The 17,173-nt window shown below is 43.4% G+C and overlaps 1 protein-coding gene across 2 annotated transcripts in view; it reads left to right on the top strand.

Annotated features, from left to right (window-relative positions):
• mon2 (MON2 homolog, regulator of endosome-to-Golgi trafficking) overlaps positions 1–17,173 on the top strand; it is a 51,280-nt gene that overhangs the window by 27,503 nt on the left and 6,604 nt on the right. For both annotated transcript variants that reach the window (XM_071922720.2, XM_071922718.2), the window contains exons 10-26: positions 68–207; positions 674–827; positions 3,204–3,394; positions 4,133–4,214; positions 4,846–5,027; positions 6,210–6,322; positions 7,179–7,283; positions 8,053–8,133; positions 8,584–8,657; positions 9,210–9,300; positions 9,696–9,797; positions 11,716–11,826; positions 13,132–13,307; positions 13,797–13,959; positions 14,688–14,981; positions 15,507–15,705; positions 16,358–17,001. In XM_071922720.2, the coding sequence (XP_071778821.2) occupies positions 68–207; positions 674–827; positions 3,204–3,394; positions 4,133–4,214; positions 4,846–5,027; positions 6,210–6,322; positions 7,179–7,283; positions 8,053–8,133; positions 8,584–8,657; positions 9,210–9,300; positions 9,696–9,797; positions 11,716–11,826; positions 13,132–13,307; positions 13,797–13,959; positions 14,688–14,981; positions 15,507–15,705; positions 16,358–17,001 (2,902 nt within the window). The remainder of the gene's footprint in view (positions 1–67; positions 208–673; positions 828–3,203; positions 3,395–4,132; positions 4,215–4,845; positions 5,028–6,209; positions 6,323–7,178; positions 7,284–8,052; positions 8,134–8,583; positions 8,658–9,209; positions 9,301–9,695; positions 9,798–11,715; positions 11,827–13,131; positions 13,308–13,796; positions 13,960–14,687; positions 14,982–15,506; positions 15,706–16,357; positions 17,002–17,173) is intronic.

Below are 17,173 nucleotides of genomic sequence, written 5' to 3'. Positions count from 1 at the left end.
ATTCTGGCCTGTGTGTATCTGTATCTCATCTCTTAGCTCACTCCTCTGTGTTCTTGTCCTTTTCCAGGTCCTTCTGCCAGTCATATGACATGAAGCAGCACTCCACCAAGGTGTTCAGAGACATTGTAAACGCCCTGGGCTCCTTCATTCAATCCCTCTTCATCGTCCCCAACGCAGGCAACGCTGCTGCCGCCAGTGCACCTGCTGGTCAGTTCATGGATACCAAAACTAATAAAATTCTCATATTTGAGCTGTTGTGTTACAGTGAAGACGGGTAACCGGTGTATTGCCAATACATTGGAAAGTCATTTAGACTGAGGATTCTCTTTCTCCTAATTTATACAGCATTCAGAATTCCTATGGCCATGGAAATCCAGGAAAAGTCACAGAATTTACACACATGATTTGTTCATATACACTTAAAAAAAAAAAAAAGTTCATCATCAAAGTTTATTACTGGTAGAACTAATTTGACAAATAACAATCCCCTCAAAACAAATTTCCTGACTACAACGGAAATTATAACAAAATGAAATCAAGAAATATGGTATACAGACATGAAAAGTCAGGACATTTTTATAACAAAAATGTGTTCGTTTTATGTTTTTTTACTCTTCCTGCCTCCTTCCATCCACTCTCCTCTCATCTTCCTCCTCTCTGACCCTCTGTCCAGGTGGCTCGGGCTCGGGGGCGCAGGGGGCAGCGCAGGGCGGTCCTGGGGCAGGAGGGGTCAGCGGCAGTCTAACCACGCAGGCTGCCTTCGAGTACCGCGGCACCTGGATCCCCCTTATGACTGTCAGTGTCCAGGGCAGTGCCAAGGCCACCTAGTGAGTGCTGTTACCATGCACACACACACACACCTATCCATCTATCTATCTATCTATCTAGGAGGCGCAATATTTGTTAATGGCGAAATGTGTGTCAAAATACCATTTCAAATTAAATATTGTTGTGCTGCAGAGATGTCCTGGCCTACACATCATATTCTACAGACTTAAGAAAACATCTTTGTTTGGTACAGATCCCCGCAAAAATCACACCATAATCATTTTAATACGTTTTTCAATGAAAATGAGAATAATGATGTAAAAATTATCATTCCCTCTAATATCGCAAATCATATTGCAATTGCAATATCAGTCAAAATAATCGCAATTAGATATTTTTTCAAAATCGTTCAGCCCTAGCTTGAAGCATCACTAGCTAGTTAGCTTCATCCTGCAAGTACACTGCAACACAAGACATCTGTATCTTCTGTCACTCTCAAATGTAAAGGTGGCAATATACTAACAACAACAAAGTCAATCTTGCCCAAAATAGAAACACAGCTGAACGTGTCGCTGCATACAAATTTGTGTATACTCACTGCGGCATCATATTGTTCATTTATGCACACTCCACACCAGTGAGCATGAAGATTAAAGAGGTAACCCAACCTAGGGAAACACAAACTCCGAGAACAACAACAACAATTCATTGAAAGAGTTGACCACAAGATGTTAGCACAGAGATGTAAACAAAGGCAATGAACTGAAAAAGGTTGTGTTTCCCACAAGGCAACACAGCCAATCATGTGATATTTTAGACCAATTGCAGATGGTCACGCACTGTGGGCAATGAATGCAACTAGTTCAGGCAGCAAGCTTACGCACACTGCGGAGTACAAAGCCAGTGTGGTGCTCTGTTTTTTCTGCAACCTTGTCCTTTTGTTCGGACGAGCCTACCGATATTAATTTCTGCAGCAAGTACAACACACCTTAAAAGACGCCTGCAACCTGTCTTTACCTGTTTTGGTGTGAGATGCCCAGAGAAGGTCCTGGGGCTGGTCAAACCGTTGCCTAATAAAGCTGTTTTTTTTTTTATATAAAGAGAGGACAGAATGTAGGTGTCTTTTAAATTTAGCATGGTCTGCCTTACTTCTCCTACTTTCCTGTCACCAGGACCAGTTTCCAGGTGTGTAGAATATTTTTGTATTATATCCACACTGTTATAATTTTAGCAACTCCACTGGTAGAAAATCTTCCTCCATTATCCAGTTATGTTGGATAGTAGATCATTACTTCCCATAATTTCTCAGCCATAAATTTAGCGGATATCATGTCCCATTTACACCATCCGACATGAACAACAGCTCCCATAATAATGACACTGCTGTGGTGAATCACCAAGGTGTTCTTGTCCAGTGATTGTCTAAGCAATTATTACCAGATACTTAGACCCTGCCTCCACTGGAGGCAGAGCTGAGTGGGGATAAAGGGGGTAAATGGTTATATTTTAAACCACAGGGGATCATATTACAGTAACGATCAAAGGCTTAGCCCCCCTCGAGGAGTGAAAACACTATTGTCATTAGCACTCTGTTTTTCACAGGGAACTGAGGTTTAAAAGACAGGGAATTACAATAGCCAGAGGCCTTCCTGTATTAAAGAGAGGTGTTGTCCAAATTGTCCTCTTCTCCAAAGGTAATGGGATCTATTTGCTGTAATTAGGAGTAGCACCGGTAGTAGTGGAGGCAGAGTGGAGCTGTCTCAATATGGGGGGAGTTAAGCGAGCACCTTTCGTTTTCTTGATGTCTTTGAACACCGAGTGCACAAAATAGGAAGGCTCTTTCTATGAAACTGACCAGATGAATCCAGGTGAAAGCTGTGATCCCGTATTGACTTCACCTATTAAATCCACCTCAGTCACGGCAGGGAGAGTTGGATGAAGCGGAGGAGTAAAAGACCGATTATTACACCTTGAGAGAAGTTTTACACCTTGAGAGAATTTTTACACCTTGAAAGAAATTGTGCAAATGTTGGTTGTGCAACTCAAAATGAGGAATATTTTGCACAGTCAGTTTAATGCAGAATGGATTCAGGGAAAGATGACCCTGAACGTTGTTTAGCAGGGAGGCAATGTGGGTGTTTGCTTGATGGGATTTGCGAATGAGCTGGTGATGCAGACAGACACACAGATGGAAAGACAAATGTGTATGCATGTACAGATACAGACACACAAACACACACTCACACTCATGGATGGACTTATTTTTCTTGTAAGTACTCACATTGAATCAAGTGCATGACAGGGAGAGGCGTGCATAAACACACTCTCTTTGAATCCTGGACGAAAGTCAGTTTTTTCTCCTTGTATCAAACACACACACAATCTTTAACCTCTGTCTCTTTCGCTCCATCTCTCCCTTCCCTCCTGTCCTCCAGTCTGGAGATGCTGGACAAGGTGGAGCCGCCGTCCATCCCAGAGGGCTACGCCATGTCGGTGGCCTTCAGTGCCCTGCTGGACCTGGTCCGGGGCATCACCTCCATGATCGAGAGGGAGCTGGCCAAGGAAGAGGAGGCGGCTGCCGAGTACAGGGAGGCACACCCTGACCAGGAGTGGCAGCCCCAACCTGGTGAGGAGGAGAGGCAGGGGGGAAGGTGTAGACTAGAGGTTTGCATTCAGCAGGTTCACAAAACACAGATAAATGTTCAGATGGAGTATGCAAAATAGTTCACAAAACATAGTGCAGTGTTTTGATGTGGTGTGCATAATGGTTCACAAACATAGTGAAATATTCAGAGGGGTTGTGTATAATACTTCACAAATCTTAGTGAAATGTTCAGATGGAATATGTGGAATAGTTCACAAAATATGGTAAAATGTTCAGATGTAGTATGTGGAATAGTGCACAAAATGTAGTGAAAGGAACTGTAGATGTGTGTGGAATATACATGACTGAACGAATATGTAACTTTGTCTGCAAATGAAACGTCTGCGTAGGTGAAGACAAGAAATATGGAGAGATAAGAACGCTTCCTAGATCACATTAGAGGTGTGATAAACAAATTGAATGTTGTGAAACTTTAAGATGGAGATGCGTGTGTGTTGAACAGCCGCATCTTGAGAGGAAATACCTGCGCTTTCTATACATGACGTGTTTATGTACTGTACTATACTGTACTGTTTGCCATACCTGTGATCCTGGATGGAAGCACTGTTCTGACCCCCGGTGGCCAGTATCTTTCCTGCATGTTTATTTAGCTGTACGTTCAATTAAGATGGGGAGCAAAGACATGCTTTGTTTCCTAAATTATATTCTCAAAACTTGAGAGAAAGAATTACTGAATAATGCTTTGTGTTTCTGTCTCAGGAGCCCACCTGGTGTGGGAGGAGATGGTCAGTGCCTGCTGGTGTGGCCTGCTGGCTGCCTTGTCTCTGCTGCTCGACGCCAGGTAAATAGGCCCTCTGCCTTTTCACACACTGTTACACTGTAATCAGCAGTCTTGTTAGATTTGCAGATTTAAGCTGGGACACTTTAATTGCCCTACAGGGAGTAGTAATAAAGTTGTAAAGAGATTCAGAAAGTTGATATGTGCTTATTCCTTTGTAGCACAATGGCAAGGCAGCCTCTTATTAGCAATTTGAGGGTGAAGTACCATTTAGGCCACTCTAGGACTGCATTCATAGATGAAATATAGCCTAGTGTCCATGCAACTGCCTTGAGTCAGTTACAGATTGAAAACCTTTCATTGATTTTAAAGACTTGCTTCAGTCTCCTTTGAGTCTGGGATGAACAGAGTTTGCACTTTCAGGGACATCCCATTTGATCCATTGTGCCAGGCAAGAGAAAATCTATCTTGCCAAAAAAAAAAGAACCATAAACTTTCAAATGCACAAAGATTCGGCCCAGATCTGAATACATTGCACGCCTACTCATCCTCTTCAGAATGAGAATCTATGGCACAAGGACGACAGGACCATACATACAGTGCAGAGGGGTACTGTGAGATGTGCCATTGACAGTAGACTGCACTCTCCATCACTTCTCTGTCTTCTTTACCTCTTCTTCTCCCTCCTTTTCAGCACTGATGAGACAGCCACAGAGAACATCCTGAAGGCGGAGCTGACCATGGCCTCGCTCTGCGGTCGCCTGGGCCTGGTGACGCCGCGCGACGCCTTCATCACAGCCATCTGCAAGGCCTCTCTGCCGCCGCACTACGCCCTGACCGTGCTCAGCAGCAATGCCGCCAACCTCTCCAGCAAAGGTTAGGGCCGTGGCTGAGGGTGCCACTTAAATGTGCATAGAAAACATGGTGGAAGCAGTTTACATTCTTGAAACAACAGTCCTAAAGCGTTGCATCTAAAGCGCGGGAAGGCTTCAAAAGGACAAGTGAGGCAGAAAAAGAAAGAAACACTCAATTTAAAACTGAAATGTGTTTCTGTTAGAGCTTTTTTTTCTTTTATAGCACATTTTCTGCACTGGAGCAAATTACATGAATATATATTCTTACACTGGAAAGTCTCTTTTGGGTCAGTATGTGACTTTCTTGCATTTTCCCCTTGAAATATGCATACACACACACACACACACACACATGCAGGTATATACAGATGGCAGGGTGGCCTAGTGGTTTGAGAAGCATAAAGACCACATGTTTCATCCCTGCAACTGCCATAAGTCGTGTGGAAATGCAAGACAATGAAGCCTCTAGTTGCTCTCTTGTTCTCCGCTGCTCCGTACAAGAACCTAAATGCTTAAATGCCTTTACACAGACACACGCAAACACCAGGCATAGTTGAATATACTGTATACCAAGTAGGGCCGTGTGTGTGTGTGTCAAGAAATCCGATGGGTAACTGTACCACACACAGCTAGAAGCCATATCCCCCCCGCGGGTGGGTGGAAGTGTTTTTGCATGCTACAAGCCTGCCGATGGCTCTCCGACGCCTCTGGTCATGTGTATTTATGTAAACTTAATGAGCACTTCTCATCTCCCATATGGTTAGATGTGCATGCTGTTAGACTGGGCTTAACATGTAAAGTGTTACCACTCTGCCTGCCCCTAATGCTGTACTCTTATGGCGTTAATCCACACCATTTCACTGTGGCTTCTAATTAGGAACACCAAGGAGAATGTGTCTGGGGAACTCACACACACACACACACACACACACACACACACACAGAGCTGCTCTCAAGCGGCGAACACTCAGACATTCACTATTTGCATATTAGCTTTAAGAGATAAAGCCTGCAAATTGGGTCTCAACTCGCGATGGATGTTTGCCTCGGAGTTAATTAAGCAAGCTTTTCTTGCATGTCGTAAGCTCGTTACAAAACCTGTTTGTGTGCATTACCGACTCTCATCGGAAGACTGACTCCTGTGTGTGTGTGTGTGTGTGTGTGTGTGTGTGTGTCTGTGTCTATGTGTGTATGTTCTCCACAGCCTACTCCATCCAGGGCCAGAGTGTGCAGATTATCAGCCCCTCCAGTGAGTCCCATCAGCAGGTGGTGGCCGTGGGACAGCCACTCACCGCACAGCCCCAGGGCACCGTGGTGGTAAGGACACACACACACACACACACACACACACACACACACACACAATGGTTTAGAGGCTAAGGTTACACTTGACATTTTAGTTTAATTAAAGTTTACAAAGTACTTAACAATAGAGACAAATCAAAGACACAAAAACAGGTTCCATAAAGGAGAGGACAGCAGCAAAAAAAAAAAATATAGGCAAAACCCATTAGTATCGGGATGGAATACAGACCCTGGATAGGGTAAAGGGTAGAGGAGGGAGGTAAGGTTATATCTGCAAACCAATATGACAGCATAATAGTGACATGATATTAATCAAACAATTAAAGACAGAAATAGAAACACTTGAGTCAGTAACCTCAGTAAGAAACAAAGAAATCAAGACTTCTCACTAAACATCTGTACAATAAAAGGCTTCCTTTCCTCACAAAGTCACTCAGAGCAAGGACACACACACACACACACACACACACACACACACACACACACACACACACACATCAAGCCTACGCATTTAAATTGCTCTCTGGGATAATAACATTTCAAAATCTTTAGTCACTGCCCTTGACCCTGACCTGGAATCATTACCACTTAATAGGATTTCTCCATGCAGCAATAATGGTCTATCTTTTTTGTCTGTCAGAAAATATCTTCTTCTCTGCTCTTAGCTCTTGATCATTTTCTTTCCCTAACACTTATACACTTATATGATCATTCAAGGGTCACAGGAATATTGTCATGGCACTATGGCTCTGATCTTTTTGATTTGAGCTTATTCTACTGTTGTACTCGATTTAATCTGTGTTTCAAGCTAAATACCCAATGACATGTAATGTAAGTACCATAATATGTTTGTCTGTCCCTCTGGCAGCTGACGGCTAAGAACATCCAGTGTATGCGAACCCTGCTGAACCTGGCCCACTGCCATGGGGCCGTGCTGGGAACCTCCTGGCAGCTGGTACTGGCCACACTGCAGGTACTACTTCCACCTGGCACTACGCATGCACACAATGCACGCATAGCCACACACACACACACACACACACAGACACACAGACACACCCTTATCAAATAAGGCAAAACAGGCAATCCATATTCTCTCTACTGTGTGAAACATTCAATAAAGAGACGAGAGCCGATTTAGACTTAATTTAAAACTTGCTTACTCACTTATTTAATGGATCGATTTTTTTTTGTCTTGGTTGTCAATTTTTCTTTTTGGTGGCCTCACATCTGGCAGCGGAGAAACAGGCGGAAGAGTATGCAGAAGTTTAGACACTATCACTTTGTTAGAGCCAGAGTAACAGGCAGCCAATCAACAGGCTGTTTGATACAGAGCCATTGTTTTGCTTTGATTTGATTGGCTCACTGGCAGAGAGAGTATGGCAGTCGGCAGGGACAAAGTTTGAGAACAGGCTAGACCAAAGACTGTATATGATTGAGGAATTTGAATGTTATCTCAAAAAATTACGGGCCACTGCGGAGGGTGATTTATTTATCCTCCAAAGATACATTTTAACACCATTTGGCAGTAGTGGGGTGTTAATTTCAGACCCTGTGTACATAAACACACTCTTACACATACTCATTCTTTCTCTCATTCACACAGATTCACTCACATTGCTGCTCATATATGGAGGAGAAATTGGATAATCTATGTTGATTTCCATTTCACAACCTTGCCAGTTGGTTTTGTCTTTGTTTCCTTTCCTTATATTCCTCTTTCATCTTTTCTTCTCTCTCAGCACTTAGTGTGGATCCTGGGGCTGAAGCCTGGGGTGGGTGGGGCTCTGAAGCCCGGCCGAGCTGTGGAGGGACCAAGTACGGTGAGTGGTCTAATATACACCGTCTATTATGAAGGTATTATAGTAGCAAAACACCTGAGAACTTGCATGTTAGATATTCACACACCTACGTCCTAAATTTACCTAAAGATTTACCAATGTGCAAGTCAATATTTGAATAAATGGAATAGAAACTTCAAACTCGTAATATGAAGCAAAACTGTAATATAGTTGCTCAAATGTATTTTTTTGTCTTGAATATATTTTTCGAGTACAAGTGTGTGAATATTTTCTGAGTATACATTCAAGTACATTCAGGTGTTTTGCGACTGTAATACCTTCATAGTCTATTGGCCTTGCTGTGGTGATCACTAACACACCCACACACACCCACACACACTCTCACACACGTGAGTACGCACTGTATGTTTCTCTCTCAACTGTTCAAGGCGGTGAGCTAACTGGATGTGGTTGTGCCTTTATCCTGAGCAGGTGCTGACCACAGCCGTGATGACAGACCTGCCAGTCATTTCCAACATCCTGTCCAGACTGTTTGAGAGCTCCCAGTAAGGACTAGTCCTTCATCTATAAAAGGGGAACACTCAAAATATCCTTGTAGTCTTGGAAAGATATATTTTTTTTCCAAAGCCAGAGACCAGAGAGCTAAAACTCCCAACGTGTGATGTTGTCGGGTATAAAGTGTGAAGCTGCTCCATAGAAAATCAATTACCAAAGATGGTAAAAGTGATGGGGTGTGCATTTTGTGGTTTAGACCTGATGACACTACCAAAGAATAAATCTCATTTGGGCATAAAAACACAACCATCCTCTGTGTCCACAAAAATAGTCTCCATTTGTTGTTTGTGGAGCAGCTGCAGACATTATGAATGACAACATCACAAGTTTGAATCTTCCATCTTTCTCTTCTGGCTTTGGGAGAGAGTTGCTCATGTCCATAAATATGAATTGGACCGTATTAGACCAGAGGAATAACTTATAAGTTCTTAGATTGAATAGTGTTCCCCTTTAATTATCTGCTTGCTTAGCATTTGAGAGTATGCACACGTGCAATGCAAAATATGTAAATGTAATGTTTAAGCACTGGTTGCGTGTTCCAGGTACCTGGATGATGTGTCCCTGCATCACCTGATCAACGCTCTCTGCTCCCTCTCCCTGGAGGCCATGGAGATGGCTTATGGAAATAACAAGGTAAATACTTACTGTTTGAAGTGTTGGGTGGAACTTGAATCACTGATGGTTTTGGGTGCTCCATCCTTTGGCCTGGAATAAGTCTTTTGCATATCTCTCCTAGATAATAATTATAAGTATATTTGTATAGCAGTTTTCTTAACAATGCTGAGAAGTGCTGCGAACAAAGCAAACATATTAACAATCAGCTATAATAATTGGAAGAGTTACTCTGCTGGCTCCATTGAGCAGCATTTCTGAAATAGCACAAGACTATTAGTAGCGTTACATGGTATTTGTGTAATAGATGCACACACACACACACACACACAGACGCCCTACACATATACTTTTGATCAAAGAGTATCCATTGGCCCCATTAATCTATAATTTTGGTTTTCTTGCCCTTGCATCAGGAGCCGTCTCTGTTTGCAGTGGCCAAGCTGCTGGAGACGGGCTTGGTCAACATGGATCGTATAGAGATCCTGTGGAGGCCTCTGACTGGCCACTTACTGGAGGTGAGATCTACTTAGAGCTACAGCAGAATGACCCATGAGATGCAGGCCAGAAATAATGAAAAGCTCTATTCCAAAACACTGCATTATCCTCATCATGCATCATTCAAATTCTCTTAAATACAGAAGATACAGTCCGTAAAGGTGTTATAATTTTGTCAACCAAGGACTTAGTTTACTTGCCGTAACTTAAAAAGTACCAGGTGTTTTAATAGGTACACTTAGAATCAGATCAGAATCAAAATCACTTACTTTGAAGGACTTTGACCTGTTAAATTGGTGCCAGAGAGAACAGTTTTAATTTTGTGTTATCAGTCATTTTGTAAAAGTAATTGTCTCTTTTCCCCATGATGGATATCTCATTTTGCAACCAAACTCTTCAAGTAATGAAAGCTAGAATAATGTCAGAATTGCTCTTGCTTTTCTTGATGTGATACATCATCTGATACCAGAGAGAGTTTATTTCCATGGATCATATGTGCTCCAAAAGTAAACATTTACACCACAGGAAAGAAGTGAAAATAAATGAAAATGCCCATGCCTACTTCAGAAGCATGATGATACAACATAGGCACAAAATATTTGAAAATAGCCAATTTAAAGTTGCATGAAATCTGGAGATGTCAGTGTATTTTTAGGAGCATTATGCTGGTAAACTGTAGAGTCCTGGCTACTTGTAGCACATGTCTAACCCTTACTAACGGTAAGGGTTTATATGGTTTCTGTAGTAGTAGGAAATTCTGTTTTATATTATCTGTCAGGGGGTTCTCTATATATGTGTGTAAGGGCGTGCGTTTGGAGAATGGTTTTCTTCATATTGTCTTTCTCTATCTCCCTTCTCTTTTGCACTCCTGTGTGTTTTGCAGAAGGTAAGCTCGGATTCTCTCCTCCCTAATCATTGGCTTTCCTTCCCTCTCTCTCTCTCTTTCTGTCTTTCTCCCTCCATTTTCTTTCCCTCTCAGTCTGGCATCAACATGTTGGAGTTGAGAGGTTGCTCTGTCCAAGTTTGTCCACTTTGCGTTCGCTCGGCTGCCAATTTTTGATCTATGATCTCTACTCTCTTGCGCACAAGTTGCAATGTGGAGCTCTGATTTATCACAGAAGCAGAATCTGAAGCTACATCTGCAAAATATACTGTAAGCTTAGATAAAATGCTGCTCATCTTTCTTGGCAACCTTGCACAGATACAGACGCTAGGTCTGTATTCCAGTTCAGCCATTGATATTTTGAAGGAAAATGTGATTGTCACCTTTATTATGTCTCTCTTAAAAATTTTGATAAAGATTTAGATGTGAGGCATGCAGAGCTATGGAAGCCAAATGATTTTTTAGATACACATGGGCCATCTGGGTTCTTGAGGGTCTCAGCTAACTGACTAGCATTGCTACAAGTCTCTTTTTATGCCCGTTAGAAAGGTATCACTTACTATTTTAAAGTCTGACGGCCAAATATTTAAAAGTCAGCATGGCAAACATCACTACAGACCAAAAAGAGATGCAAAATTTTTAGATTTGGATCACAGATGAGCTAAAAATACTTTGTTCAGATGGGAATCTACAAGCAGGAGACGGGTTTGTACCCCACTTGTATGTTTCTCCCTGCTGAGCCCGGCCTCTCCATGTGTATCTATACCAGCTTTCATGATTACACTGTCTGTCACAGCATAACCTGTTGTCAGAGGGGATCTAAATCTCACTCACACACTCTGTGGTTTAATTCTCCCACTTGTTTCACACCCACCCTCTGTGGCCACTCCTGGGAAACACTGTTCTCAACAAGCCTCCGCCTCAGATCTCTGTCTCAGCAACAAACACACACAAACATACACTTACACACACACAGTTGATATTGTCTAATGTCTCTCCACGGCCATGTATGTGTGTGTGTGTGTGTGTGTGTGTATTTGTGATGTGTCCTGCAGGTCTGTCAGCACCCCAACTCCAGGATGAGAGAGTGGGGGGCTGAGGCGTTGACGGCACTCATCAAAGCCGGCCTGGCCTACAAGCACGACCCCCCGCTGGCCCACAACCAGGTAGCAAACTCTGCACTACTGGATTATGTCTGTCAGGATGTAGCAGAAAAAATTGAATCTGCTATAAGAAATTGATGGGAGTTGCATGTATAAAATATATTTCACAGTTTCACCGTACTTGAACATTGTAAAGACACAGGAATATTTCTTAGATTTATGGTTTCTCTGTGGCTTTGACCCCTTAACTCCTTACTACTGGTTGCTTGTAATGTTGCCATTTTAGAAATGTATTCCTCTCGTAAGCCTTTTTAGGTAAGAGTGTCTGTCAAATGGCTATAATATGAAAAACAGAAATGTCACAATCCCTCTCTCTCTTACTCACACTACTTACACACACACTGTGACCTTCACCTTAGTCAGACAGATAACGAGAGTGGCGCAGCTTATCTGGAAGAGGGCAGAAGAGCTGTATGGAGGTTAATGGAATAGCACAGAGCCATAAAAACGATGGCTGTCCTGTAGAAATGTACCGAGGAATTACTTCTTTCTATACCTTTCTTGCACTGTGTGGGCAGGCATATTTGTGTGTTCAAATGTACAGTCGGCATACCTTTGCTAATTGTGGAAATTGAACACAACCATCCATCTTTGCAACGTGACCGACTATATACAGTACAATATGAAGAACTGGAAGCTTGCACTGCTGAGTCAGAAATTAATAAGGGCTTGTGGCAAAAATGCACTTTAAATTTCATAAGATACCTGTGAAATAAAAAATGTAGGGCCAAAAAATACCCCCGATAATTAGGATTACCCTTTTTTGCATTTCACCTGTTTCACATTTTTTCAATGAGTTGTCATATATTCAGGTGCAAATGTGACTACTATCCCCTGTTGGCCACCGTAGGTGACTTGTGGGATCAGAAAACAACTGCCTGAAGCAATATAAAATGTCTCTGATTGTCACTCTGTTTGTCATTCTGTTGGTGTGATGGCATATTATGATATAAAATAAAACAAGTCGCAGTGGTACAAATTGAATGTTGAATGTATTTACCAATTGCAATGCAAATGCCTTAATTCATAGTCCAATAAAATTGCCCCAGAAAATGCCCAAAATATCCCTGAAAATGAGATCAAGGGGACAAAAGAAATGCCCTCACCCTATTACACCGAGTGTACAAAATATTAGGAACACTGTGCTTCTTGTGTTTGTTCCTCATATGTTGTGCATTCATTGTATATGCATACTATTTAGTGTTGTAACAGTAAATTTTGCAATGAAGAGAATTTCACCTTTGGGGAGATCAATCAGTGACAAAGTGTCAATCAACCAATCAGTTATAATCTCTTTGTTTCCTCTAGCGGCTGCAGCTTTTGTTACTGAACCCTCTGAAGGAGCTGTCCAACGTGCTGCATGCAGACATCCGGCAGAAACAGCTGGAGAGCGTCCTGCAGATCCTCCAGAGCCAGGGGGACAGCCTGGGGCCCGGCTGGCCCCTCGTCTTGGGTGTCATAGGGGCCATCCGCAATGATCAGGGGTGAGAACCCAGTGGAGGAGGAGGGGATGGATGCAGGAGGCAGGAGGCAGGGATTTGGAGTAAAAGGACAGAGCGAAGCCTTAAGAAAACAAGAGCTGGCAAGATGGAAGGGGCATGAAGATTGATACTTACTTTCTTCTCATTGAAACAGTTTTCTCTTATGTTGAAGGCAAATGTTCTGTTTATCAGAGCTCTCTTAAATTTCTATCATAGCTGCATGTTCACACAGCAAGCAAGTCAATAAACCAGATGGAAGTCCATTTTGTACACCCAGGGAAATGTTGGGTGTTAACTTCGGCCACCATTTTGCCTTGTGTTGCAGAGAAGAAAAGTTGGCTGCAACTCATAAACCAGTTTTGATATATATGGATGTCCAACCTATTTGTCAAGAAAAAAGCACCATGGCAATGCAGTTGAAAGGGGTGTGAATGCAAAGTAAAGTTCATAGTCTCAGTATCTAACCAATGTGTATCCCATGTTCCCCTCCAGCGAGTCGTTGATCCGAACAGCCTTCCAGTGCCTGCAGTTGGTGGTGACAGACTTCCTACCCACCATGCCTTGCACGTGCCTCCAGATCGTTGTGGATGTAGCCGGCAGCTTCGGCCTGCAGAACCAGGAGCTCAACATCAGCCTCACCTCCATTGGCCTACTGGTGAGATGGGAGACGCCATGTGCTGTGGTCTTTATTATCAAGGGGACGATGGAAGGTTTATGGTTAGACAAAGCAGGCTTGTTACTGGAAAGCTGATGGTTTGAGTCCCTAGAAAGTCTGGGTAAACCTAGGCAGGGAAAAGAAATTACTAGTGCTCTCCTCTCACTCAATACAAACTGGTGAGGTGCATTCAATCCCCAAATCTACTAGAGCTTCTCAGTGGCCAGCAGTAGAAGATTGTGATTGAACTGTGCGTTTCCCATGTGTGAATATGAATGTTTAGCAGGGCATTGCTGACAAAGATCATGCATGCCCAGCAAGCCTTTCCTGGATAATTAAAGGTAAAAAGAAAAGAGAGGAATGACAGCATCTTCCTGTCCTATGTATAATATCTGGAATAAAATATGGAATAAGCCTTGTTCTCCAGGTAGATGGGACAGGGCAGCCACTTATCTAACACTGAAACATTTAAGAATAATATCGCACATTTCCTAGTTCTCTGTTATACTTTACTGCTGCACTGACATTTCATAGATACACTGTACAGTATTCAGGACATGCAAGACCTGATATTGATCCGTGGTTTGTGGGATTATTTCTCTTGGAGCGTGGCTGTTCCTGTGAGATTACTTTATGGTAATAGGATAGCAATACCGCCAGAAGCATTTTACCACCCGCCCTCTCCAATTAATGCCCCCCCTCCGCCCCACCTCCCTTTCTCGCCACAGTGGAACATCTCGGACTACTTCTTCCAAAGGGGAGAAGCCATCACGCAAGAGCTGGAGAGGGAGGAGGCGGCTCTGCAGAAGCAGGCCCAGGAGAAAGGAGAGACCCTCAACAGGCCCTTCCACCCTGCCCCTCCCTTCGATTGCCTGTGGCTGTGTCTATACGCCAAGCTGGGTGAGCTGTGTGTCGACCCGCGGCCCGCCGTGCGAAAAAGCGCTGGACAGACAATGTTCTCCACCATTGCAGCCCACGGGACCCTGCTGCAGCAGCCAACCTGGCATATCGTAGTCTGGAAGGTAGCATGCAAGAATCACTAGCTGGGCACCACATAAAAGCTCTTGTTTGACATTAAATGTGCTTTTACTGTTTTTGTAAGATTGTACTGGATCATGCTGTCATTATTACCAATTATTTTTTATATGAAACTATTAAGATACAGGGCGTCATTCAGAAAAGGTTCTTACACAAATTTTGTTCTGACAGCCAAATCCAAGTTGTGTATTATGAACAATTCATCTTGATGTCAAAATCATTGAGTTACATTGCTTACACTGCATTGATTGAATTTGTATCCAATTTTCTGTAATATCACAAAAGATAAAACTAATTTCTATCATTATCCTTTATATGAATGCCACAGATATACATTATATTTTCTATTTTTCATCCTATTTGAAATCATAGAAGGATAAAGATCATTTTTTGGTTTTTATTCAGTTCATATTCAGTTTGTTCGCCATTACATATGTTGTCTTGAAGTTCTGTTATTTGAAGTGTGTCAGAAATGACTGTTGGCTGAAATACCTTGGTGTTACCACTAGGTACTGTTCCACCTGCTGGACTGTGTGAGGAGGTCGTCCACCACGGCCGACAAGGAGAAGATCGAGTCTGGCGGCGGGAACATCCTCATCCACCACTCACGAGACACGGCTGAAAAACAGTGGGCGGAGACTTGGGTGCTGACGCTAGCCGGGGTGGCACGCATCTTCAACACGAGGCGATATCTTCTCCAACAGCTAGGTGAGCCATGCGTTATCTACTCTGTGATGCTCACCCACTGTTTCTACTGCTGTTGTGCGTAAGGCAGATTAGGTTTTCTGACAGGAAAAGAGAGAACTGTTTGATTGGTAAGGTGCTGGTCATAGTGAAATTGATTACTGAAGTAAACGTCTCACTGCACACTCATAGCCATGATGCAGTAGTACTTTGTTCAATGCATAAAAAGCAAAATGTTTGTACAAGTTACCCAGATGATGTACTGAATAAAGTACTAATAAAGGTGTGCTTGACTCCCAATTTAACGATTTGGTTTTGTACTAAATATCCATCAGAGCAGGTTCTAGCTTGAGGCAGTCAGATGTCTGAGATTTAACTTTGCATAGTTGTTTCTTAATTTTATTCTATTACCTCACTGATATGTGGTGTTTAACTGTGTGTTCATGCCGCAAGCAACTTAAGAAACCAGTCAACAGAAGTCCACTCATTTCCTATGGAAATGGCTGATGTTGACCAAAGTTGCCTCATTTCCTTGTTTGAATAGTTGGCTGCAGCTGCAGTAGGTGACATCACTGATATGTCCCATCTGTCACTGCAACCCCATTGCTGTAAAACTCAAAGAGACGAGCATTAATATTTTCTCACACTTTCCTGTCCTTTTGCTGTGTATCTACAGGTGACTTCTTCAAGGCTTGGGAGGTGCTGCTGGACCACATCCAGTCAGCCGCCCTCAGCAAGAACAACGAGGTCTCCTTGGCTGCCCTCAAGAGCTTTCAAGAGATCCTACAGATTGTCACGCCCGTCAAAGACTCGGACAAACCCGGCGACGCGCTCGCCGCTATGGGCGTTCCGCCGGTCCTTATCGACCCCCTAACAGCTTCTGGGCCTGGCAGACCCCTGGTACGTTCGGATTCGCTAGTCGAGCGGTTGACGCGCTACAACGGCGCTGAGCTGCAGGCCCCTCCCCCAGGGGAGGAGTCAGCGCTAGAGGACTCGGCACTGTGGTGGTCAGCGTGGAACACGTGGTATCGAACGGGAACCGACAGCACCAGGCCGCCTAGTGGCGGGACAGAGAAGCTCTCCTTCATCCCCAGCCAGCCCTTCCTCACTGCCCTGATCCAGATTTTCCCAGCACTCTACCAGCACATCAAGGTGGGCTTCAGTATGGAGGACCTGAGGAAACTAGGGGTCATCCTCCACGGGGCCGTGTCCGTGCCTATCAGCAGTGATGCCTCGCCCTTCATCCTCCCCTCCTACACCGAGGCTGTGCTCACCAGCCTGCAGGAAGCTGTGCTCACCTCTCTGGACGTTTTGCAGAAGGTGGGTAGTGGGAATTCAATTCAGTTCAGACACATGTTGTTAGAAAACAAAAATATGGTTTCAAGAGAAAACAAAAACACAAATAACCTCATTAGATAGCGTCAAGAAGCATCAAGAAAAGTGCCAGTTGAGGAATCAATGGTGGAGGATGTGGTTATCCACTGGAGATTGA

Source organism: Centroberyx gerrardi, chromosome 4, assembly GCF_048128805.1.
Source record: "Centroberyx gerrardi isolate f3 chromosome 4, fCenGer3.hap1.cur.20231027, whole genome shotgun sequence".
Classification (NCBI taxonomy): Eukaryota; Metazoa; Chordata; class Actinopteri; order Beryciformes; family Berycidae; genus Centroberyx; species Centroberyx gerrardi.
The sequence above is the reverse complement of the archived record's forward strand: the minus strand, read 5'-3'. Positions and strand labels throughout refer to the sequence as shown.